This window comes from Anthonomus grandis, chromosome 3, assembly GCF_022605725.1.
Source record: "Anthonomus grandis grandis chromosome 3, icAntGran1.3, whole genome shotgun sequence".
In the NCBI taxonomy this organism is placed as follows: domain Eukaryota; kingdom Metazoa; phylum Arthropoda; class Insecta; order Coleoptera; family Curculionidae; genus Anthonomus; species Anthonomus grandis.
Window position 1 is genome coordinate 37,018,072 of NC_065548.1, and position 27,165 is coordinate 37,045,236.

At 31.3% G+C, this 27,165-nt stretch overlaps 1 protein-coding gene across 1 annotated transcript; it reads left to right on the top strand.

Annotated features, from left to right (window-relative positions):
- Positions 1–120: 120 nt before the first annotated feature.
- Positions 121–19,203, top strand: LOC126734099 (beta-hexosaminidase subunit alpha-like). Its single transcript, XM_050437622.1, has 9 exons — positions 121–321; positions 2,770–2,983; positions 9,512–9,627; positions 9,679–9,884; positions 15,212–15,327; positions 15,875–16,073; positions 16,135–16,363; positions 16,442–16,586; positions 18,655–19,203. The coding sequence occupies exons 1-9, from the start codon at positions 142–144 to the stop codon at positions 18,876–18,878; spliced, it is 1,629 nt and encodes a 542-aa protein (XP_050293579.1). The 5' UTR covers positions 121–141; the 3' UTR covers positions 18,879–19,203.
- Positions 19,204–27,165: the final 7,962 nt, after the last annotated feature.

Here is a 27,165-nt window from a genome sequence, read left to right on the forward strand (position 1 = left end):
TTCCGTAAAATAATTAGAGAACGCGCTACTTCGAGTTCAGAAAATATCCACTTTCCGTCAACAGGTACTTCACAGTATATATTTTTTGATAATAATCATAAATAAATACATCGTAATTTATAAACTTTATTAAAGTGAACCATGATGCTTAGTACAGTAGTAGTTACGTCACTGGTGTGTTTTTCAGTTTTTGCAAATGGTTACATAGTAAATCCCGGGCCGAAATATGTGGCTACAAAAGGGGCTGTATGGCCTCAACCCCAAAACCAAATAATTTCGGACGATTTTTATATTGTCACTCCAAGGAATTTTAAGTTTAATGTAAGTAAATTGTAATGATAATCTAAGAAAAACAGATATACGAGATACAGATTTATTAAAATAAAAAGCGAAGTAGGAAGCGATTAGTACTTGTATAATGAATTATTTAGGGTCATCAAACCAACAAAAAGATAACTCCAACTTAGGTTTTTGGTATAAAAAGCATATTTGTTAATACAATTGTTGAATTGCATTACACGCATAGATTTCAGTTGCTTTTGTGATTCGATTAAAATAGCTCATAGTTGTGTTCAATTTACTTTAATGAATGTATAATTTATTTAATAGACGTGTACCTATTAAGAAATTTATTGATATGTTAAATGTTAAATTGAATTATATTTGATTAAAAAAAGCTAAAAAAATTTATTGACGGTTATTTTTATGTTACATTATGATATTACATACATGATAGTTCATTATAAATGCACAGGCATTACAGGGCGTCAAAAACTTTTATGTTGGTTGTATAATTAGGCTAATTTGAAGGCAAAAAGCATATAAATACCGTAAGTGAAGACTAATTTATATATCATTAAAAAGAACTTTTACTTCTCTATACATTCTAAAAAAATTCTGTATTTTTAAGCTTTTATTTCTCGAACACGCCGATTAGTATTGTCACTTGCGCGTTTTTTGGAATAAATTTTTTTTATACAGGGTACCTTAAGTAGAAACTATGACGTCAATATTTTTTTTTTAATGGAACACCCTGTATATCATGTTATTTTACAATTCTACGATATATTCTGTATACTTTTCGTATAGCATACCATATCTCTATAAGTCAGCGGTTTGTCAAATTTGACGTAATAGACTAATGAAACATACAACATTAAAAAATAAAAATTTATATGTTTATAAATATTTAAATTTAATGTTGTCTGTTTACGTCAATTGCGTATTTTCAATCACTTGCGGATCGAGAAGTCTAATTTGTCGTTGAATTCTTTACTTTAAATCATCAACATTATTTCGTCTATTCATTAAGTTTTGGACTTAACAATAAAAATAGCCCGCATAAGAAAAGAAATCTAATGGGTTTATATCGGACCTTTTAGTCCAGTTCATCTGTTAGGAAAAGTTGCATCAAGAAATTATCGAACGGCGATGGCAAAGTGAGGAGGTGCCCCGTCTTTTTGAAATCATATCTCGTTACTAGATATACCAGCCTCTTGTGAATCAAGGAATAAGACAACTAAAACGGGGATAAGTTGAAACTGTAGAAAGTGCAAGTAGCGTACTCCGTTTAATATTTCTTCAGAAAAATAAATGATCCAAGGATTCGATTTTTCACAATCTCTGCCCACACATTAATTTTTTGAGGTCGCTGTATGTCATATTCTAGGGTCCAATGAGGATTTTTGGTTGTCCAATATCTGCAATTTTGCCTCTTATCGTGTCCATTTAACGTAAAGATAGCCTCATCAGAAAAAATAATATTTCGAGTAAAATTTCCATTGTCATTGTTAGCCTTAAGAATCTGCTCACAAGACTGCACTAGGCGGTCAAAATCGTCTTCTAACAATTTATGTATCTGTTGTACTTTATAAGGATGATATTTATTTATACGAAGTAATTAAGCCACTGACTAACCTACTGATAAATTCCAATTCCTGGAAATTGTACTAATCGCAACATGGGGATTATTCTTCGTTTCTAATAGAACATTCAGCATCGCATCTTCAGATACTTTTGAGGAATACTCGAGGTTTTTCTTTAGATGACCACAGAAATAAAGGAGCGCTAATCTGGTTTACTGATGAATAAAAGCACGGAAGCTGGCATTTTTGGAGAAAGCAAGGCAAGAGATATTCTATCCTTTAAATTATTCATCTATGATGCTGATGCTAAAAATATAGCCAGGTAGCCCTAAAAGCCCTTGCTAATCCTCGAAGCTGGTATGCATGTGCCTACTGGAACTAAAGAAGTTGAATAAGTGTAATAATGTAAAAAATTTAAATTATTTTAAGATGGGTTTACCTATCGGTATAATTTAACGGTTTAATTCCCCTACATTCATACCAAGAGAATGTGGACCTCAGCACCACATACAGTGCAACAAAGCTAGAACTTATATCCGAATGAAATTAACACAGCTACTGGACAAAATGTGCAGGAATATAGTAGGGTATTGCCGGAAAAGGCCGACATTCATATGGTCACTGACTCATGAGTCAGGACTGGAACTTACAGACTAAATCGAGGGTGCACTAGGCACATTTGTACGGAGCAAAAACTCGTGATTTTTGATGCATTTGATAAACAAAAGGATATTTAATGCATTTGCGAATAAGCTTAATGAAAATATTTAATCTTTTATTTAAAGAATTTATCTTTATGCTATTTTTATTTTGTTAAAAGACATTCATAACATTTACAATTATCCGTAATAATATATTTTACTTTGGTCTTTTTTTAACTAAAGTTTAATTATATTCGTTCCAGGTCAAAGGAGCAAGTTGTACTCTATTAACCAATGCCTTCGAAAGATATTTTAAAATCCTCCAACAAAACACTTTACCTATAACAGGAAAAAAATACAAAAAACCACTGTTGTTAAGCGAAGGTCAATATTTGGGTACTTTGCACCAATTAGAGGTTAATCTAATCGACTCTTGTGACGAAAATGAGTGGCCTACACTTGATATGAACGAAACCTGTAAGTGTAATATTTAATTTTTTCATATTTAATAGTTAAAATTGGTTTGTTATACCGGGTGGTGCGTTGCCGAGCGGAACATAGGAAAACCCATGTAAATTTTAACCAATAATTGACCCCCTTAAAATTTACATGGGATTTCCTATGTTCCGCTCGGCGACGCACCACCCGGTATGTTAAATGAAATTATCTAGTAGATAGATAATTGAAAAAAATTCATCCATTTCGCTCAAAGAGACCCCAATATGATTTTAAATAGGTGAGAAAACACAAAGTCTCGGTCTCAAAAGTCATATAATAAAATGAATTCTCAAAAAGTTTACATGTTTCGCTCAAAGAGTTGAGCATCATTAGACCTAAAAACATAAAGTGAACCTTATTGCAAGACAAATCTTTAATGTAAATTTCCGCCTGGTCTTCCGCCGCTCAGGTAATGCTTTTAAATATTTTTAAGATTTGTCTTGTTTTTACTTTATGATTTTAGGTCTGATGATGCTCAACGCTTTGAGCAAAACATGTAACCTTTTTGAGAATTAATTTTATTACATGACTTTGAGGCGAAGACTTTGTGTTTTTTCGCCTATTGAAAGTAGTAGCTAGAGATACTGTTATAGAGATAAAAAAAATAATTAAAGAAAGAAAGTTTCGAATAATTCTCTTTATAATTAAATGCCGTTTGGCTTGCCACTTTATCTTTTCATATAGACGCTTATAGCTTTCTAGCGATGGAAGACACTTTTTAATGAAAATAATATATAGCCCGAATTCAGCGACGTCCTATAATAAAGCATTCAAATCATAAAGACTTTATGATAATATCCTTTAGATAGGTATATAATAACTAAAGATATTTTTAGAGCAAGATCTCTTAAAGTCAATATTTTGGAAATATTGCAGAAATTGTGTTTGATATTCAGTTACAATTTAAAAAAGAAACTTAAAAACAATTATCTGATAAATGTAAAAATAAAATAATTTACTCCAAAGGTCAAAATGTTGCCTGCTTACGTCAATATATTTTTCAGTTTACTTTTTGAGAAATCAACTCAACATTTTTCATTGGATTTTACATCTTCAAGTGTAATAACATGACCCAAAAATTTTACAGTTTTGCAAAGGAACTAATATTTAAAAAGCTGAATTTTGATGTTGTTTTCCTTAAGTTTTTAAAAGGCGACATTTAGATAGGTATGTGCTTGTAAAAAGGTAGAAAAAAGTTATATTATCATTCATATATACAGGGTGTCTACGAAAGGTTGGTAAATTTGGAAACTGGAGATACTATAGACCAATATAAGAGAAATGACCGAAACATACCTTTGTCCAAAAGTTGATAGTTTGTGAGATACAGGGTGTTTCAATATTACAATTTAATTTTCTATTTTTCCTTATTGCTTGAGAAGCATTTCAGATTTTGGCATAAAAATCGGCATCGGTATGGTTTTGTAATATGAGAGACAAGGCTCTTACTTTTTATGGCCAAACTTTTAGAGGGCGCCGCTTACAGCACTATTTCGGTAAATAACTGCAGAGAAATATTCAAATTCCAGGCTCTTTTCTAATTCAAGTTAAAAAATTAAGTTGTTGAGCAAGTACGGGTCCTTTATTTTGAGCGAAGTCGTTAATCTGGTCTGCGCAGTAAGTCACCTGCGCTACTTTATTTATTTCTTTATTTTTAGCAGTACAGCCCAACAGTATAAACCGTTTACAGAGTTAAAGGTTACAATAATGTTTTAATAATTTTTAAGATATAGTAAAAACATACATAAACCAATAATATAATATGTTCTTAATATAATTTAAAATATGCAATATATTCTCCGCAACATCACAGTATAAACTATATTTCAATAATTCATAGTAATAATCCCAAACTTATATAAAAATAAGCAACCACAAATGATTAAGCCTAAAAAAGAATATATATTTGAATACCTAAATCTCAACCTGTACCTGTACCATGTATATGAGCGAGAATTGGTAATTCATCTTGGCTGACTCTACATTCATCACTACAACACACCAATCTAACAGCCTATTAAACTAATTTAACATAGGTGCTCTTTCTATTCCGCTCGACTTGATTACTTACATAATTGGGCACATTGAAATCGCCAATTATTAAAAAGTCGCCAGTAATGTCTAGTTATATTAGCATATCAAAGAATCTTTCAAACTTCTTATCGGTTATTTTTGGAGGTATATACAATACAAGCACAAACAGTGGTTTATAATAAAGTAAAGATTTACACAGAATAAAATATATATAAGAAAAACTATTAGAGATATGACTAGTGTCTATTGTTGAGCACACTATTGGGTTTTTGACAGTCAGAAGGACACCGCCTCGATTAAAGCAAAGACAAACGATTTAAGAGATTCATCTACAATTTACAGTACTTATATATTACCTATTGCAAAATGTATCTACACTTGAAGTAACAAATGTGAACTGTTGCCTGTAAATGTTTTAAGTGTATGAGTACTCCCTTGCTGGTTGATAAATTTGAAAAATTTAAAATCTAAAGTTTCATTTCTTTAAGAAAAGTTTGAAAGATTCTCTGTAAGAATATCAATTGCACTATCTGAAATGAAATCTCACTTTTAGTAAATCTAAAACAATAAACAATAATTGTAAAAATCATGGAATGACAGTGAAAAGAAAAACTCGTTTACGATTTTGTCTTGGATTATCCTGGGTTATCAGGTTTATTAAGGATCCAAATTGTGTTGCCGCTTATTTATTTATTAAAAAAATTGATGCATTTTGATTATATTCGCAGAGAAATCCTAATGGTTTAAAATAATTAAATCATCGACACTGTTGATGAGTACAGTCACATTTATCGGTATCTGAAAGGACCCTTTTGTGAAGAATATATATAAGATTAATTTATGATTTGGCTCTTTAAGTAATACATATCTTAACGGACTAGAGTAGGGTATATACAGGTATGTTAATTAAGTGTATTGACTTTATTACTTCATTACAGTATTACTTTATTACTTCTAATAACCCTTCTTCTATAAGGTAACAACGTTTCTTTTTATGATTGAAAAAGTATGCAGGCCGTCAATACTGTTTCTGCTATTAATGGCAAGTTTATCCGCCTGATTATTAGCATAGGCATCTGAGTGTTTTTTAGTCAAAACAAACATCTCTATATTACTATCTTGAAGACTCGAAAATGTACGGCATATTTCAAAGCTGAAGGGTTTTAATATATCTTTTTACGACTATAATTACCAACAGTGAGAACATAGAATCTGATAATACTATGTACTTAGTTGATCTCATATCTTCAAATGCATAATCAAGTGCATAGGTACTTAAGAGCATACATTTTAACTGTAAAAAATATTATTTACTGTGCAATCAAAATACTTTGGAAATATTCTCTTTCGGTGGTTTTGGATCCGTCTGTATATAGCATATTTTATCTATATAGCATAATTTGTTACATTGATAATTGATAATTCTCTTTATTAATAATTTTGTTCACTATGTCATTATAAATTTAAGAAACCTGTCTTTATGTGTATATACTATCATTGTGCTACGGACATATTTTTATAGGTATACTTAACAAAGGGTAATATTTAATAAGAAAGAATATCATGTTATCGTTTTGACGATTTATCGAAGCCATCAGCCAGAGATGTTGAATTTTTGGGTGATTCCAAAATAAATTAGTCACGTTTTCTGTAGCTAAGTAACTAATCTTATATATAAAGAAATTTTTAATTAGAAATTTTTCGTCAAATTTTGGTCTAATGTAACTACTAGGATCCGAAGGATATTGTTTCGTGACGTGTTATGACTAGTAAATATTTTGAAAACGAATTTATGCGATAATATTTCAAAACCATTATTAAAGAAATAGTCTCTAAGAAGATTTATATTAAAGTGTTTAGTACACTTCAAAATTAAAAAAGCTCAGTACGCAGATTTAACGTTGTTTTATTTCTCCCCTTTTATGGTGGACTCTAAATATAAATACAGTATCGCCCTCAAAAAATATTTGTCAAAATGAGAACCATCTAGCGGTACCGTGTCAGCATATTAACAAATAAATCAAAACGGCTATAAAGTAGTTAGGCAAATACAATACAGATAAAAGGAATAATAATTTTATAATATGATATTAAGGTTAACAATTTTTAAGTAATTGGGATTTCTTTTATAGGAAATGCAAAAATCACCAGCGTATAATAGGATTTAACTTCTACTACGCTATGACTGTATACAGGTTGGGGAATCAATAATTACGTATACAGAGCTAATTTAAGGCGAAATATGGCAACATGCTCATGCATTTCGTACTCTTTGCTACTTGCCTATTACGTTGTTGTTTTTCAGACGTTAGTAATCATCTGTACTTTTTTGTGAGTACACTTTTTTGTGAGTGACACTTTACGTAAATCAGTGTACAACCTACATTGAATAGTAATCTCCAAATATTTATTAAGCTACGTATTGCATTATCAAATTTAAAGCGTTTTTCTAATAAAAATAAAATATAACCTTTGATAAAGGTAAAAAACTTAAACACTATATATACAAAAATATTTTGGGACAAATCTGGAGATCTTGGAGATCATTTAATATCGCAAAAGCCAATAATAAGACGATTAGGAAATATATTTATTAAAAATTCTTTTACCATTACCGCATTATGCACATATTTCTTGATAAAAATGGACCGATCCCGGATGTAAATCAGAAGGATTTGAATGACACAAAGAATCTGGCTTTGCTTCTGTGGTCACTCTCCCGAGAGCAATATCGGATAATGGAAGGAATGTGGTTCCCTTATAATGGAAAAGAAGAATCTAAAAATAGAATTCGTCGTAAAACATTTTTTTTTAATTTTCTTTTTCCATCAAGGTTTCACAAGATTACATTCTTTGCCACTGGCCTTCAGGAAATATCTTTTGAGTTTTGGAATATTTGAACCATTTGTACCACATTTTTTCCAAATACTGGTAATAGTTTTATAGTCCATACCCAGTTTCTTTCCAACACTTTTACTTGATCGTCTTGAATTCACTTCCAGAGCACTACAAACGGTTTCTTCCAGTCGTTCTTGTTCCTGGATTCTTTCGATAGAAGGTTTTTGCACTTCAGTGTGGCATTTAAGATAATCTTAAAGACAAAAGGATGTCTAAAAATTCAAACCACATTTAAAAAACACTTGATTTATTTCCGAAGGAGTATAAACAGTCATTTTAAGTTGGGAAAAATATTAGCTCTTTAAAATTTAACAGTGTCTTATTTTGCTATGTGATTGCACGGTTTAATACACCGTGCAATCACATAGAAAAATAAGACATGGCGATATCGTGATTGTTATTCTGTAAAAAATAAAAACATCAAATATCTATTAGAGATCTGACTGAACGCGGTTGCTCAACGATGAAAGGAACTAGTGTTGCTATTATTGGATAATATATAACTTTCATTCAATTCCCTAACCTATACGTAGCCTCGCAGTTGTCGCATTTAAGATGGTAGACTCTACTTTTATACAAGTTAGGAACTTTATCCTTTAATATGCTAAAGATGGTTCTTAAATTAAGAAAATACTAAGATCTAAAGCACCTCCTAGTATTTTTATAAGAGCTTTTAAATAAATATATTGCTTAATTTTACTTAGACGGGTCCTAGAAAATTCAAACATAAAAACTTTGTGTTCATTTTCATATCTTTTAACAAATTTTAGCTGAATTCTGTGGAACTCATTATTTATTAATTTACTTACGAGCGTTCGAGAGTAACCGTTATTGGTAGCAATTTCGCATATGATATTTTTTTCTTTAATAAATTCTCACGGCATTAGAGGGATGGAGAAAAACTCCGTGTATTAGTGAGTTAAATATAGCTAGTTGGTGGGAGCAACTAGCTAAACTAAAAATGATGAAAGGTTTAACGGGATAAGATAATCGGTCTGTGTAGGTTTCCAAGCTTCCCTTTTTAAAAAGAAGGCTAATGACTTAATACTTTTGTTATTTTCAGCCTCTGGTACAGGATTAATTATGCTTTAAACGAGATCTGGAAAATTCTAACTTTTATTCATTTGATTAAGATTTTATTGGTTAAGATATTTAGAAATTACCCTGTTATAAATTTTTCTTTTAATACTTCATATGTAGGAGAGTATGACTGAAACAACTGACTATACAGAGAACCCACGAATCCGGCCTGATAGGTTTTCCTTTTTTTATCAACTAATTTAACAGGGTTTCTGTAACCTATCAGATCTAGGCAGTTGTTGTTGTTGTTTAAAACCTTAAAATCAAGACTGTCAAACAAACTCAACTTCCTAGAAATAGCCTCTGTAAACCGGTTAGTCTTACCAGACTATTTTTGACATAACACCTCCATGATAAATTTTATGTTCGAATAAAGACTGTTTAAAAAGCAAAATAAAAAATCGAAATCTTTATGTAAAGTAAAACTTTAAAACTACATTTTTTAAATATACTTTTGAAGTTCACACACACTATAAAACCCACTCACTTTTTTAGACGTTCTAAATATATTAGAAGGAGCTGCCTCTTTGACATCGGAATCAATATGGGGCATCTTACGCGGCCTAGAAACATTTTCCCAATTATTATACTTAGGAGTTGATGGTCTCAGTGTAAGTTTTACTGCACATCATTGTTTAAATTTTATTTGAATAACATTTTAGATAAGGATAAATGCCACATCAATTACAGATTTTCCAAGATTCAAGCATAGGGGATTACTTTTGGACACTGCAAGACATTTTATTCCAATTAAACAAATAAAGCAAGTCATCGATGGATTGGCTTATAACAAAATGAACGTATTCCATTGGCATCTTGTGGATGATCAAAGTTTTCCTTTTGTTAGTACTACTTTTCCAGAATTAAGGTATATATTTTAAGCACTATAATACTTATGTTTATAACTGGTAAGTGAAAGATCCTTTAAAGTACATATTCGCCTTGTATCTAAATATGCACTTGTTAAGTTTATTCGAATTAGTAATTATCTTCAAAGTATTTTATGCCAACAATTCTAACCTATTCCGGAAATGAATTAGTTTCTAGAATCTCTATATATTTAATAAAATATGTATTCGTTCGTATGACGTTCCTTCTTCTCCTGTTTATTGGTGTAATTTACTGAAATATTGCCAAGGACTAACCAGCGCCGAGAAAAATAATTCAATTTATTTCCAATTTATTATAAATACGATATAGTGAAAACAACTAAAAATATGACTTTTTGAAAAGTTATTAGGTTTATATGGAATATAATTATAATACATAAACAAGAAATACCTGCCACCTGATGTTTAGACTAGGAAAAGCAATCTAATGCATGTTGGGTTGTAAACGCATATAGTGTAATGAATCAGCTGAAGACTGAAATTTTCCACAATATACTAACGTATTAGAAGCGAAAATAAATATTAAAGAATTATTTCAGCCTACGAAAATGTTTTTAATAACTGAAGGGCAAATGGATTTCAGACTACTTGTTTAGTAGACCACTATATAGAATGATGTTTATTAGTAACAAAGTTGAAAGAGAAACTATTTAGAATGGAATCATATTACGAATGCAAGTTTTTCAAATAATAGAGTTGCGGAACAGTATGTATGCATTAACCCCAAAAAACTAGTGTTATGCACAAGAAATAGAAATCTTTACCGGCTAAACTATGAGGTACATAGCTCACTAAGTTTTGTTTCGGAAGTCAAATATCTCGGTGTCATACTCGATAGCAAACTAAATTGCTCTCTTATGACAAAGAATATACAGAAAACTGACATCTCATACGAACAGTGTAGGCGTACATTTGGGAAGAATCAGTGCTTTATAAGACCACATTGATGAACAAATTACGAGACAGTCTTCTAAATAGAAATCTAACCAAAACTCTTTATTTTTACTCTCGACACGTGTTTCGGTAACGATGTTAGCATCTTCGGGAGAAGATTAAAACTAAACTAAAACTACTTAGGGTAGCGGGTAGATACTTCTCTCTCGTTCCCAAGGGAGAATAGATCTACGTTGAAATAGAATCAATGCGAAAATTTCCGGAGGTTTAAATAGCTCCCCATTCGGATCTCCAGGGGGAGCGGTCTTGGACAACGTCATACGAGAAGGAATTAATACCCGCTACATTACACGAATCGGCTCATGGAACTCCAGGCAGGAAAACTGTACATCATCGAAAAAGAAGCCCGCGCAAACAAAATAGATCTGCTAGGCATGTCGGAAACACACTGGAAAGGATCCAGGCATTACACCACAGACTCAGGAAACACAGTATACTTTTCAGGAAATGATACAGAAAGCCGCAATAGAGTTGCTTTCTTACTGCCCAGATCAACCGCCAAAGCTGTCTTAGGATACAATGCTGTTAACGATCGCATCATAATAATAAAGATCAAATCGCAACCTTTCAACGTCAATGTCATAAAAGCCTATGCCCCAACTAGTGACTCCTCGGACGAAGCTATTGAGGCGTTTTATGAGCAGGTGAATGCTACCAAAAATGAACTTCCTAAAAATGAGATTCTCGTTGTTACTGAAGACATGAATGCTAAAATTGGCAAAACAAAAGATATAGATGAACAACTCAAAAGAATAATTAGTTCGTTCGGCTTAGGGACAAGAAACGAACGAGGTGAACGAATGCTTCAATTCTGCCAAGAACAAAATCTCACTATCGCAAACACATTATTTGCACATCATAAAAGACACCTATACACATGGACATCACCAGGAGATAGATACAGAAATCAAATTGACTACATTATGGTCAGATCTCACTGGAAATCCTCCGTCGTTAACTGCAAGACGTACCCTGGAGCTGTCTGTGGTTCAGATCACAATTTATTACTAATGAAGTTCAGGCTCCGTCTAAAAAGAATCTACCACCAACGCAACAGGATCAACATGACGGAAACAGCCAAACGGCAATTTCAAGAAGAAATACAAAACAAATTGGAGGCCGAAAAACATGACATAATGAATAAACAAGACCCAGACCAAGAATGAGAAGCATTGAGAAATGTTATTAAGACGATAGCAGATTACCTTCAACTAACACATAACCCCATAAAACGGCCAAACAAACCCTGGATCACACAAGCGACCATAGAAACAATTAACAAACGAAAAGAAATGAAAAGGAAGGGCACCGTAACGAGAGAAGACTGCGACCTGTACAAGAGGTTAAATAAAAAGATACAGAGACAATGCAGACAGGATAAAAACAACTACATTAAAAAAATATGCAGGGATATAGAGGAACATCAACTCACCCATGACACCAGAGACTTGTCTCAAAAAGTAAGGGAAATAACACGCAAATTCAAACCAAAGACTTTCACAATTGAAGACAAGGACGGAAAGATAGTGTGGGAAGATGAAAAAGTGATCGAACGATAGAGACAATATTGTGAGGAATTATACACCAAAGAAACCAAAATAGCGATCGAACAACAAAAAGAAAACACACAATTTGAAATGGAGCCCAATATTCTTATGTCTGAAATTAAAGAAGCTATAAAAAACCTAAAGCTAAACAAATCCTCCAGAACAGACGGAGTTCGTGCTGAGCTCATAAAAGTACTAGAAGACCCGGGAACCAAAATCCTACATGATATATGTAATAAGATCTGGCAAAGTGGTCAATGGCCTAAAGACTGGACAACGTCTGCATTTATACCTATTCACAAAAAGGGATCCACCAAAAAATGCGAAAATTATTGAACGATATCTCTAATCACACATGCCAGCAAAATCCTGCTTAAAATAATAGATAGACGATTGCAAAACTACTTAGAGAGTCAAATCCCTCCAGAACAAGCAGGCTTCGTTAAGGGAAGAGGGACTAGGGACCAAATATTCAACATCCGCCAATTAATCGAGAAAGCCCGGGAGTTTAATACCCCCATGCTCTTGTGCTTTATAGATTACAAAAAGGCTTTCGACTGTGTTCGATGGAGTAGTCTCAGGAACGTATTGAAAGAAATGGGAGTCCCTCCGCATTTCATATCTCTAATAACCAACCTATATGAAAATAACAATGCCATAGTTAGTCTCGACAATAAAACATCAAACATTTTCAAAGTACAAAGAGGTGTCCACGAAAAGAGCCCTGGTAAACACCCTAGTGTTTTCGATATTTTCGTATATTTCGGACACATCACCAGGAGAGACCAAGATAATCTAGAAAAACTTATCGTGCAGGGCAAAGTAGAAGGTAAAAGATCAAGAGGAAGATCCCCATCACGGTGGATAGACCAAATTAAAGAAATTACAGGGCAAGCCTTGCAGACAAATATAAGAGTAGCAGAAGATCGACAACAGTGGAGACAATCGACCCATCAGTGTTCACGGACATGATGTCATAACTCTTTAGGAATGAAGATATGACTAAGAAGAAGAAGAAAACTACTTACAAATCTCCTTATATACTAATAATGTAGTGCGGAAAATGCAATGAAGCATGGCCAAACAAATCTTAAACACTAACTAAACTACATAATTGACTATAAGGGATTGGACCTTTATCCCTGTTAAGAAGGTTTTTTTGATTTTTGAATATTGCTAAACTTTCGTATGCATCAAATTTTCTATTATTATTAACTGGTTTAAGTAATTTTGAATTGTCTATCCCTACAAAGTGACCAGTATTTAAAACAAGTTCAGCCACACTTGACTTTTCAACTCTTCCATATTTCACGTGAACTACATGTTCTTTAAATCTGACATTAATTGATCTTCTGGTTTATCCTATGTACTTTTTATCACAATAGTTGCAATTAATCTCATAGATCCTAGACTTTTCATTGGTCTTTATTTTATCTTTTGGGTTTCCTAAAAGATTTAGTAACTTGGCCGAACTTTGATAGACCATTCTTAGACCTAAGTCTTTGAAAACCCTATCAAAGCCTCTCATCAAGATAGGATCCTATGGTATTGCAACAAAAGTTTGCTTACTTTGATCTTTTTGAAATGCGGTAGAGTTTTTAAGATTACCTTTAAACCTATGCCTTCTAATCAGCTTTTCAATAATCTTATCGTCATAACCATTGACTCTATAGCAATTGTTTTAATTGTTGCTTTTTCTTTATTAAATCTGCCAGCCAGTAGCGAAGAACGGAATTATGTGAAAAAAAAATAGAAAAAGGAAATGAAAAAAAAAATTATGAAGTATTCCATTCTAAGGTTAATCTTCTTTTCCATTATTAAAAAATACTTTTCCTAACCGTTCTATTAATGGGACTGGCAATATTAAATGGTCCCCTAGTTCTCCATATTTGTCCCCAAATTATTTTATTTTTTGGGTTATCTTAAGGAGACCATTTACAAATTACAAACACGAATTTACTAAGCCAACAAATTGAAAGGAGTTGCGACAGAAAATTGTTAACTGTTCCGTTTAATTTAACTAGAAACTCTTTAGAAAGTATGCAACAACTCTTATGATAGGTTAACATATTGTTTAGCCAAAGAAGGAGCTCTGTTTGACCCTCTTATTTAAAAATAAGCTAAAATTTTTTAGGCTTATTTTTAAGCGTTTATTTTAATTTTTGGAAAATGTTTAATTTCTACTACTTTGATCAGAGTTATAGAGTATTTTTATTAGAATAACGCTTTAATTTTTATTATGCAAAACATAATAAAACATAAAGGCATAATAAACATTTTGAGACTACGATTCTCTATGGGTTGTATACTGATGTATGTAAAACCTGCATCAGAAAAGAATTTTTAGAAAGAATCTTTTAGAAATGCCTGAATTTTCGCATAACATTTTGGGAAATTTTATTGCAAGTAAGACAGTTACCCCATCATAGTCAGAAGCTTACGAACGTCTTATTGTAGCATAACAGAGCGCACGAAATGCAGTTCGCATTATCATATTTTACCTTTAAGCAGCTCTTTATGCATAATGATCGATTCTTCAACCTGTATATAGTTTTTATTCTAGTATATAGGCTTAAAATTAAGTATCTTTTCACATATTGTTACATATTATGAACACTTTTTACAGTCACTCATAAAAACTACTAAAATTGGATCCCTAAAAAAATGTAGTTTACTGTTCTGTTGTTAGTTGTGTATTAATATATGAACTAAAACAAATGTTTAAATAAAAATAAATGTTATGTTATTATAACACTTAGGCATTAAAGAAACTACTCATTTGAAATATATTATGTTTTTCTTAGTGAAGAGGGAGCCTATGACCCAGAATTATACGTTTACAATCCGACTGATGTACAGGATATTATAGAATATGCTAGGCAAAGGGGAATAAGAGTCATGCCGGAAATTGACACTCCTGGTAAATATATAAAACAATTATTATATATATATATTTTTCTTACTTTACGGAATATTTTCACCAATCAAATTGTTAAATAAGTAATTTTATTATATTTTATAATATTCTTGTCTGAAACTTATTTATCTTAATGAATTGAATCACGTGTTTAAATGACGGTTAAAAAAAACTGGAATTAATTGTTAGTCTATGTGGAATATTTGTAGCATTAATAAATTAGGATATTCATAATCATTTATTATAATAATAGTAAATAATTGTAACAAGATATGTGAAGCGTACATAAATTAGTAACTTTTTATTTCAAAAAATATTAAATATATTAATAGTTACACATCCAGACTAACCACCCTCTAGTTTTTTTTAATGTGAGCAAATTATATTATTACAGATTTAATTTAATTCATCTCGGTGATTGATTATACGTTATAGAGCTCTATTAAACTCACTTTATACATGCATGTGTTACTAGCAAAATCAGTCTATGCGACGTAATAATAAATGCACTTCTTTTATTTAATTATTATGACAAAAATTTACCTTACAGGTCACACCCGATCCTGGGGTGTATCTCATCCAGAATTACTTACAAAATGCGATGGTGTCGTGCAAGGCTCATATGGTCCCATTGATCCAATTAAAAATACAACTTACACTTTCCTTCAAAAGCTATTGACCGAAGTGAGAAGCGTTTTTAAGGATAAATTTATTCATTTAGGAGGAGATGAAGTGGATTTCGACTGCTGGTGAGGATACAAAATATATTTAGTTAGCTTTTAAATAAAGTTGTAATCACTTACATTACAGGCAACTTGATACAGATATAAATAGTTTTATGAATGACCACAATATTTCTTCGTATGCCGCCTTAGAAGGTTATTACATTCAAAAAATCATCGATATGGCAGATAATCTGAACTTCAGTTCGGTAGTATGGGAAGAGGTGTTTAAAAATGGAGTAAAATTGCCAAATAATACACTTGTCCATGTGTGGAGGGACTGGCAAGGGTCTTGGTGGAACGATACCATGAATGATGTGAGCATATCAAATTTGAAAAAGTTGCACTTAATAATTAGCACTTATAAACAAAATATAAAAAATGTTGTTCTCTAGGTAACAAAAGCCGGAAACACTGCCTTATTATCAGCTTGTTGGTACTTAGACCACCTTAGTACTGGAGGAGACTGGGAGTCGTTTTATCAATGTGAACCTACCGATTTTAGCGGTTCAGAGGAGCAAACAAAATTGCTTTTGGGAGGTAATTATCTGCTATCAGGTTTGCATATCAATAACAAACTATTGGTTGCAAATCTTACAAAAATCCTTCATTTTTTGTCCAGTAAATAGGTATTATTTCTTAAAATATTTATAATCACCAAAAATACCAGTACAGTACAAACTTTCAATTTTTGAGGATATTAAGTTCGTTATGGGAAGCATTTGAATTAATTCAATAACTCCTATTATCTGACTTGACCGTAACTAGCATTGAGAAAATTAACAATTTTCTACGAAGTAAAAAAGGTCGTTGTTGAGATGAAGTGTTGTGAAACGTTGAGAAAATGTGAAGTATCCGATTATCATGAACTACGAACTACTAACGTTATAACGTATACGTGGATAACTATTATAAAATATTTAGTAGAAAATGTAATTATATTAATCTAAGAATATTTTATGAATGCTTAGTCTTAGAGAACCGATTAGCAGTATATCGATTCTCTTCTTGTGGTAACTTTTTTAATAAAACGCAATATTTATGTTGTGAAGTTGTTTTATATTGGGTAGATCCTAAAATAAAATAAATAGTCACGGAACTTTGAAGATGAAAGTAGGAAAGGAGGATTCTACTACACGATAATTAAATTATTAAAAATATTTAAAAATATTAAACTATTTTGTGTCACAAAGAGTTTTGGAAATAAATAGTGACCAAGTTATACATTATCAATCCAATAATGGAAAAAAAATTAAAAAAATGTTTGAATTTTCGGTTTTCTGCGAAAATGTATATGTTTAATAAAAATTATATCACGCGTAACTAACACTAACACTGAAATTTTAAAAACATGCTTCAATTAAGAAGAATTTCCTGATACCTGAAAAAAACTAAGGTTATCTCAATATTTAAAAATTAATAAAATAAAACTGTAATAATATAATTGTAGATCAATTTAATTTCTTTTAAGGTATGGAGGTCAATACGAACAAGAAATTTATTTCTCACTATCGGATGAGGCCCGTCAGTTAATTTTGGAAGTTTTAAACGGTTATTATACGGTTTTTTAAAGTTAGAATAGACTAAGAAATCATTATTGGCTTGTTCCTATCTGATCGCTACTCCATATCTGAAGAGCCTTGTCGGTTTATTATCTAAGTTTAAAGCTGTTATACGATTTCTCTTTCTTTTTCCTTTTTTTTTCAGCTCTATAAGCTGAACCTTAATAGCACAAAAATAAATATAATTGTACATACATCTCTAGAGAGCAATACTATAGCTCAGGCCATGAGAGTGAGTTAATGGGAGTGTTAATTGATCAGTTGGTTTCAAGGAAAGGGCAAATGGAAGCTTTGGAGGGAAAAAATCTAATAAAATCTTACGAAAAAATCTAATAAACTTTAATAAAGTTTTATTAATTCAAAATAATCATCCATTACTCTCAAAGAGACTTAATTATATAACCAAAGGAGAAAAGTCAATAACTTGAATTGACTCATAACATAGTCAATAACGATACACGATGGTGTAAACGTATTTTATTTAACCTAATGCGGCGAAACGCGTAACCTTTAATAGTCGCTGATTTATGAGACTTTGACTTTGAGTTTACTTTTTTCCCTCCTTTGGTCAAAGTTTTATTAACCTAAAACCGATTACTTTTTTATATTAGGACTTAAAAATACATTAGACTCTTAATGGCTCATACATTTTAAACAATTCTGTATTTAAGTTTGATGAATGAAACTTTAACAAGGAACTCAAGTAGTTTTGAATTTATTCTGTGTTACGGTGCTACTCGTATTAGTAGTTGCGGCCGTTTCACTGATAATCATCCTCTTGGCTTCTTTGGAGCATAGTCTAAAACTGAATTATATTTATATCTTTGCAAATAAATTCAGAATATTATGACATAAAGACCACAAGATATGTCCCAGTATAGTGTTAGTATTGCCTCTCACTCAATCTGTGAAAAGGCTCTAATTGCATTAAAGCGCGCATAATACTTTACGTGAAAATAGAACTTAGTTTTCAATTTTCAGTACTCTGTATTATACGAAATATGTTTATTGAACGCTTCCTTATACTTTGTTAATATTCTTTTCAGGAGAAGCTTGTATGTGGGCGGAAGTCGTAAATGAATACAACGTAGTACAGAGAGTATGGCCACGGGCATCAGCTACAGCTGAAAAATTATGGTCATCAAAAGACACCACCAATTTTAATACTGATGAAGAACAGATTAGAAAAAGGTTGGAGGAGCATGTGTGTAGAATGAACAGGAGAGGAATTCCTGCACAGCCGCCAAATGCAGCTGGTTTCTGCTTATAAAATTGCTTAATAAAGGATTTATTTTACATTTTTAATACAAAAATTAAGCATAGTTGTCAATACTGTTTAAACTGACTCCTTTTTATTTTAAAAATTAGTTATTTTGATATAAAGGTGAAAAAAATAGTTTATTAATACTCATTTTAAAGTAAATTTAAATCAAAAATATTTTATTTATCGATGAAATTTCAGTAATAAACTGCAGCAACAATGAACATAATAGTTATTATTTTAATGGTAATAGTTATTATTTCATGGTGGAGATTTTAATCAGGTCCTATAAAATAAAAAAAAATATATTTAAAATAAAAGGCATATTCAGTAACTTTTCGCATTTTAATTTCTGATCCAAATTATAAGTCCAAGGAACTTGAATACTTGAAGAGCTTTCTATTGTTTTACCTGTTAGTTATACAAGATGATTTATAATAGTGCTTTTGTGAGACAATTGCTTAAATATGGTTGTGCTATTTTTTATTATCTGCATACAGAACTCATCGATTGCTCATGCAAAAAACATGCCTGCCAAGTTTGTTTCTGAGGTAGACGTGCTTTGATGCAAAAGACTTGGCAAAACCTTTAAGGGTGTTTCCCATTTTTTTCAAGCAGGAATGAGAGCAAAATGATACTGTATGAAAATATGGTTTATATACCCTAACGTGGCTATTTAATTTTACTAAATCGATCTACTCTTTCGGAAAATATTGAGCGATGAAATGTCATCAATCCGTTTAACGAAACATGCACTAATTGATTTAATTTTTCTTAAAAACTATATTAGTCAAGTAAATTATCAAACTGCTGATCGCCAACCTTCATACAGGCTATCTTCAAACCATATTCGTGTTCGAGTACCGTCAACTTTGTTTAGTACGTGCCCCCACAAAAAAAAAATCCAGGGTACCTGGATCGCAGGCCCTGGGGGCACAGGAAGATCACTTACCGACGGGATCACTCTATTGCACCACTTCACCTAATCCAGCGTCCTAAAAACAATTTAAATAATTTCGCGCATTTAGCGAATAATGCGGATCTCGGTCTTGTTGAAAAATCAGTTCTTATTCATTATATACATAACAACCATCAATGAAATTTGTTAGAGCTGGGTCGATGGCAATGTTTGTAAAGTATATATCGCCTGTTAAATTTCTAAGAAAAAAAGGACCTACAATGAAATTTTCAAAGATACCAGGCAATCCATTCAACTTTTGGTAATGTTGTGTGCGCGCTTCAAAAAAAACCTTGTATTGCTCTTGCGCTAAGCGAATCTTATAAGGACCGAACTTATTTTAATATAATTTACTATTTTTTTAATATTCGCTGGACACTTGTGCAAGTCACGCTCGTAGCTACGACCAATTATTTTGTACTTAGCATACTATCCATCGCAATTTGCCTCAATCTTGCTATGCCCGTAGGTTAATTTATTGCAGGATTTATAAGCTGCCTCTTTTTGTTATAAGCAAAACCTGTTTCGCGATATTGAGCCGCAAACAATTTTCTCAGAAACATTTTTAGTAATAGATAATAAATGGTCTCAATGCATGTTTAGTTTTAAAGCTAGTATTGATATTGTATGAATTAAATATATTTGTGATTTGATATGAGTATTCCATATCCATGGATAGTACCATTCCTTATAATTTACAGCTTTCCATTCTTACTTTTCTAGACTTTTTCGATTCCCCTGGATAAACGTAAAATCTTGAAGAAGTTCATATTTTTATGGGTTCTATTTTCCACCTTCCGTATCCTTACCATTTCCCTGATTTTATAGACTGCTATCGATAGTTGTGATATAGGTACTACTTGTGATATTTTATTATAATAAATTTTAGGTTTAACTACGAAAAATCTCGCTGGTGCTTTGTTCTTGATTATTCTTTTGTAGAAACGTTTTTTTTTTTTTCAGTTTTTCAGTAGATGTAAATAAATAAATATACGTTTATTTGCCAATATAAAGATATCTAGAAATTACATCAACATAAAAGGCCAATAAAACGGGTACTCACATAAGCGGCACTAATTTGCCACTTGTTTGTGAAATTCTTGACAAGTCACATTTCGGTAGTAAGTCACATTCGGTAAAACAGTCACATTTGAGAATAGGACACTTTTCAATATTGCAGTCACATTTGAAAGTTTTTGACATCTTTTAGACTCTTTACTAGTAACACTAATACAATAAATAAGCCTAAAATTTTATTTAAAACTTTATAACTTTAAGTTTAATAACTCCGATGAAGATAATACATAAAATGCATTTTAAGAGTTATTTACCAAATTATGGAATATTGATCTTTTTATTTTTACATCCAATTTTTAAGATCACTTTTAACAGACTTATTTTTTATATTATTTTGTAGGGTTTTAGGTAATATATATATATATATATGTATTTCCATTATTTTCCACTATTCGTTTCCTCGTGAAGTAACTGAGTTAACAATAACCGTTTTTTTCAAAAATAACTTTAATTATTCATTTTTGTACGGTATTTAGTTGTCTTAGGTGGTAGTCCCTTACCCCACCCTACAAAGGCCACAACTTAATTGAGACTGAATTAGAGAATAGGATAACGTTTTAAGTTGGTTAATGTATAGGCACTGTTTTAGATACTTAAATTTCGGAACTAATCCTCTCATCTTTCTCGTAAGTTCCTTTATTTGTGCATTCCATCCCAGGTCACAAAATAACGTCTTGAAAACGTCGTTTTTCGTACTTTTTGGTCTATATGACGAATCATTTTGACGTCTTTAAGACCTTAAAGTGATGTACATTTGTCATATCCAAAATGACGTCTTAAGAGACGTCGCTGAGACGACCTAACTAAAGGCTAAACCACGTCGATGAGACGTACTAAATAAAGGCTAAAAGTGGTCTTAAACGGAATTGAAAAAATCGCCTGGAAGACTGGTGAAATATTTATATAGGACGACGTTTAAAATGACTCAAAGGTCATTAAGAAGTCAAACGACTTAAGTATAAAAAAAACATTCTTACTTAAATTTCAAATATATATTTATTTATTCATTTGTAAGTATACCAAAATAAAACAAACATTCTTTGATTAATTTTCTTGAAGTAACATTCGGTACAAAAATACCGACAACTTTTAATCTTTATATACTTCGGGCAGACATTACCTCCTGAGTAGTAAATATGACATCTTATAAAAAATTTAGTTTTTTACATATACGTATATAAAAAATCATACGTAACATAAATATAATAAGTATATTATATTAACACAAATTAAAGCTTTTATTTCTTAACTTAAAATTCCAAACTAGCAAAAATCCAATTAAATTAAAGCCATAAGAAGTAAATTACTTTTCTTGCACAATATTGCCGCCCATCATGTCCATGAACACAAGGCAGAAGCAAGTAAAACAGCTATTAAAAAAAAACAAATCCTGTCGATATTTAAACCATTGAAATATAAAATAATGTCCCTGATTTGATCCAATTTGGATAAAAGCTAAAATGGTAAGCATGTTCAACACCCAAAACGTGAAACAAACACCCATCACAAAAGGAAACACAACACCAAACAATTACAAAACCGGGTTGCCCGTAATGCCGGTAGCGATGGCCAGCGTCACCTGTACCACCAATTGGATATCTTTATTTAGTCACATGATCGATTACTGAAAATTAACTCTCTTTGGGTATTAATACACTAAGCCGCCTTAGGCTATATTTGTTGTATATACAGGGTGTTACTTAAAGGTATGTCATAATTTAAAAGGGACATTCCTGGACCGATTTTAAGTCAAAAAGTTCATATAAACATGGGACCTAATTGGGTTTTTTCGTATGAAGTGAAATTTACTTATTTTCTTTTATCAGCATTAGGTGATAATTTATTTGCCTCAAACCATTTTACTATTTTCAAAAAGTTCATTTTTGATTCAGTTTTTAGACCTTTTCCAAGTTTTTCCTATATAGAGTATTACGGTGTCATCTGCGTAAGTTATAATTTTTCCTATGATGGATAAAATATGTAAAAGATTGTTCATATATATTATAAAAGGAGTCTTTCCAATACTGTTCCTTACGGAATGCCACACGTCACTTTTCTGAAATCACTCTAAGAGCTATTTATGTTTGCTGTTTTCGCTCTATTTGAAAGATAACTTTTAATCAGTTTCTTAGCAATACCGCGAATGCCATACATTTCCAGTTTCTTTAACAAAATTTTGTGATCTACAGTGCATTGAATGCCTATAGAATCAGCCTAACTGCAAACCACAGAACACAAATATATAGAGAAGTGGTGGTTGCATACAAACTAATAGAAATTCTTCTGACAAGTCAGCTAGCGTCCTCTTGCTTGGGAACGGAAACTGTTGTAACTAACTTGACAGTTTGACGTGCCTAATTGGACCAATCAAAATGGTAGAAAGGCGTGGCCAAATTAAGGCGGGAAATCAAATTTCATTTAATCTGACAATATTATCATTTAATCGTAATATCTAAAGCAAATGCCTAATCAAAAAGGTTATTCATAGAGAAAAGAGGTGGATTAGGTGTTAGCATCAGATATTGATCTGAATAAAAATAAAACTTTTCAGTTTCATTTTACATATCTACATGAGTTAATTTACTGCAATAAATTAAGAATAGTGTACGACATATCACCAATTGGACAAATGAAAATAAAACAATGTTTTTCTTTAATATATTCATTATTTAATTTTCCTGAAAAAAAATGACTTAAAATGATATACATAATATACAATAATTTTTATAACAGACATTATATAAATTAGAATTAATCTAAAAATGTTTTAAAGTATTTTGTTAGCACTGAACTACCCTAATTTTAAACAGATTAGAAAAGGTTGTCAAAATTTTTGTGCTATTTTCTCATCATACATCTAAAGGCATTCCCATTAGGTTAATAATATAGATTCAATAGAGGATGAATTATCCTTATTTAATATGTACTTGTATCGGTTTCCTAAAGAAACAATATATCCATCTACAAAACAAAATAAACTCTTTGAAAATTAAAACAACTTTTTAGTTTAAACATATGTCACTTACATAGTATTATATATATTTGTTGGTCTCTTATAATACTAACAACATATCTTCGAACTATAATATTAATAAAAACTTAATTCAAGGACAGATGTTTACATAAAATAAAAAGAAACTCTTAAAAAATCACAAGTTGTAAGAAAAACATTAATTCTGATACATTCTGGGTGCCCAGGTCCCTTAGTCTCTATACCTATTTCCCGTCACAGTGAACACAGAAAGTGGTATGATAAGAGCACGAAATAAAATAAAAAATAGGCAGTGCAAACCTTATAAATCATTTTACTAAATGATGCATGTGAAAAAAAGACAAAATAAATGTTTAAATAATAAATAAATATGTATTGTAGTGTAAAGCCAGCAGTATCAGCATTATTAAAATTTGTGGAGAGAACTGCTCAGAAGAAATTCTATACCTCAAAGTCTTAATAAAATTTACATTGCATATCGCTCTCCATGCTTTTCTTGTGATGGGAACTGAAGGAACTTAAAAAAATATTTTATTAGTATGTTTCTCAGAACCATTTAAAATATAGATACTATTACATCAAGGAAATTTTCGGGAAAATTTTAATCAATTTTTAATTGTGGAATAGAAAATGAGAGGCCAGACATTTTGTAATATGTATTTATAATAATCAAGTTAAAAATTAAATACTTGAAAAGTGAAACCTCTTAATTGAAATCAACTGAATTTGATTTTATTAAAGACTAAACATTGACAATACAAAAACATAATACTAATAAATAAAATCAGATTTTCTTACCATAAACCTGGAATTGCTTGCTGCAAATCAATTAAAACATTACTCCCAATATTGAAAGAGAACTTTTTAGAAAAAAAGTCATGAATTTAAAATAATATCCTAAAAACAAATACAAATAGTCTCAACCCACGCTTGCGTTTATTGAAATGAAAAACAAACTCAAATGATGTTCTATCAGTCAATGTCAACAACTGGCTGTAAGCTCCCTGTCAATTTTGCCAAGCAAGATGGCCGACAGACAATTCCGATTTTCACCACCATCATGTATCATGTGTTGTATTTTGTAACAGTAAGATACAAGTAGGTACATACAATAGTAGGTACTCTTTAAAAGTTTCGTTTATTTGCTGACTATATATACTTTGAGAGTAATCAACAAATTTTTCAGAATAAAAAAAAGATGCCTGACAAAAAAGTTAATGAGAAAAAAGCATCCTAGAAAAAAAGTTGGCAACCTAGAATACCTGTTTATGTTTTACAAGAAATAATGAATATATTTACAATGTATGTATCCGATGTTGCCACTTTGTGTTGTTTTTCTAGATATTTTTTCATATCTGTGAAGCTAGCGCCCGATCGATATCCAGCAACCAAACCTAGAACGCAGCATATGTCCTCGGTTTATAGTCCGCGCCCGCTGTTATTTAATCGATATAATGGCCGTATCTCCTGAAATTCCCAAAGAATTTTAATATTTTTTTGTCCAGATATTAACAATCAATAACTAAATCGATTTATAGTGGTTATAAACCTTTAACTACAGATTTTTTATGAAAATTATTTAAAAAGTCGAATTTTAATGAAATGAAAAAGGCTCCCAAAGGATTTGAATTATTTTTTTTATAATAAATATCTAAACGCATTTGAGATGATTGCAAACCTCTATAAACAAAAGTTTTTTGGTAAAAAGTTATTGAATTGTTAGGTGTTAAAAAATATAAAGGGCTCTGTAACTCCTAACGGCTATAAGGAAAATTTTATTTTATCCATATATTTTGACAGTTATAGCTGTTTATAACATCTAACTCAATAATTTTTAATCAAAAAACTTTCGTTTGTAGAGGTTTTCAACCATCTCAAATCCGTGTAGATATTTATTATATATTACAGAAAAAAGTTTAATTGAAATCCTTTGGAAGTTAATCTTTTAATTAATTTTTACAAAAAAAACCTGTTTGTCGCATTTTATACCCACTATAAACCGATTTAGTTATCCATTGTTAATATCTAGACAAAAAATTATTAAAACTTCTTTGGAGTTTTAGGAGATACGAGCATTATATTGATTTAATAATAATGGGTGCCGACTATAAATGTGTTACTGGCAGACGACATATGCTCGGTTCTCGATTTGGTTGCTGGTTATCAACCAGATAGTACCTTCATTTTTGAACACATTAATTTTGCGGCAATAAGCAATATATTTGCTAGATTATAATAATATACTTAATTACACATTTTTAATAATATTTTGGTATCCAATACTTAATAAATACTTTACAAATATGCCGTCTTTTATATTATTATAACCTAGGATGGTAGGATGACACCATTGACAATTATGTCTCGCGTGTGAAAAGAACGATCTAAATTTCCTTTTTTCCAATATACAGGGTGTCTTACGACGAATAGACGCGATCAATATTTCGGAAACTAATTATTCAAAAATTTTGAAAATTTGGCAACAGGGCACAGTCGATGGGGGCCATACAACTAAAATATTTTGACAGTTGTGACGTTTCCGGTTATACCGGAAGTAGGTGTCAACTTCGTTATTTTAAATGGAATACCCTGCATATTTTTACATTTTTGGCTTCCATATGAAGTTCTAGGTTTATTTTATGTATAATGTCCTATACTTAAGTGTAACCGTTTTTGACATATTTTTAATTTCATGTGAAAACCTATGTTTATAAGCCCTAACATAATTACCGATTACTCCCTTTTAGTAGCCTTTATTTATTGGTTAGTTTTGGTTTTATTTGAGAGGAAGGACCACTTTAAAAGACTCATTTAATATTTAACTAAAAAAACGATACAGGAGGGTCAAAAACTAGCATTAAAAATTAAACTGAAAAAATCATGGCAGCCGGTCGGGGATCGGGTCACGGCAGCCGAGAACATTCAAACCAAATGTAAGGATCCCGGCAACCGTGCTTTTTCGATTTACTTTATCTGTTCACGGCAGCCGATAACGCTCTAACAAAAGTTAAGTTCCCGGCTGCCGTGATTTTTATTTTTATATCAATACATCACGGCTGCCGGGAATATTAGGTTTGAAAATGCCATACCCGGCACTCGTAGCATCAGCAAATCGTTATCGGCATCGGCCGTTCGAATTCAACAAGTTTAGGTTATGTATGACTTTTTTAAGTTTGTAAATAGGTATATGTGCTCAGTAAGTTACCGGTGTTTAATTCTGTTTTTAATATTTGCTCAAAGTACCTACCGTGATTTTCAATCGAGTTTAA

Excerpts from the sequence above, each read along its gene's own strand:
- LOC126734099 (XM_050437622.1), top strand. The coding sequence starts at position 142 with ATGATGCTTAGTACAGTAGTAGTTACGTCACTGGTGTGTTTTTCAGTT. Across the intron at positions 2,984-9,511 it reads ACTTGATATGAACGAAACCT|ACGTTCTAAATATATTAGAA; the intron begins GTAAGTGTAATA and ends TCACTTTTTTAG. Across the intron at positions 16,074-16,134 it reads GAAGTGGATTTCGACTGCTG|GCAACTTGATACAGATATAA; the intron begins GTGAGGATACAA and ends CTTACATTACAG.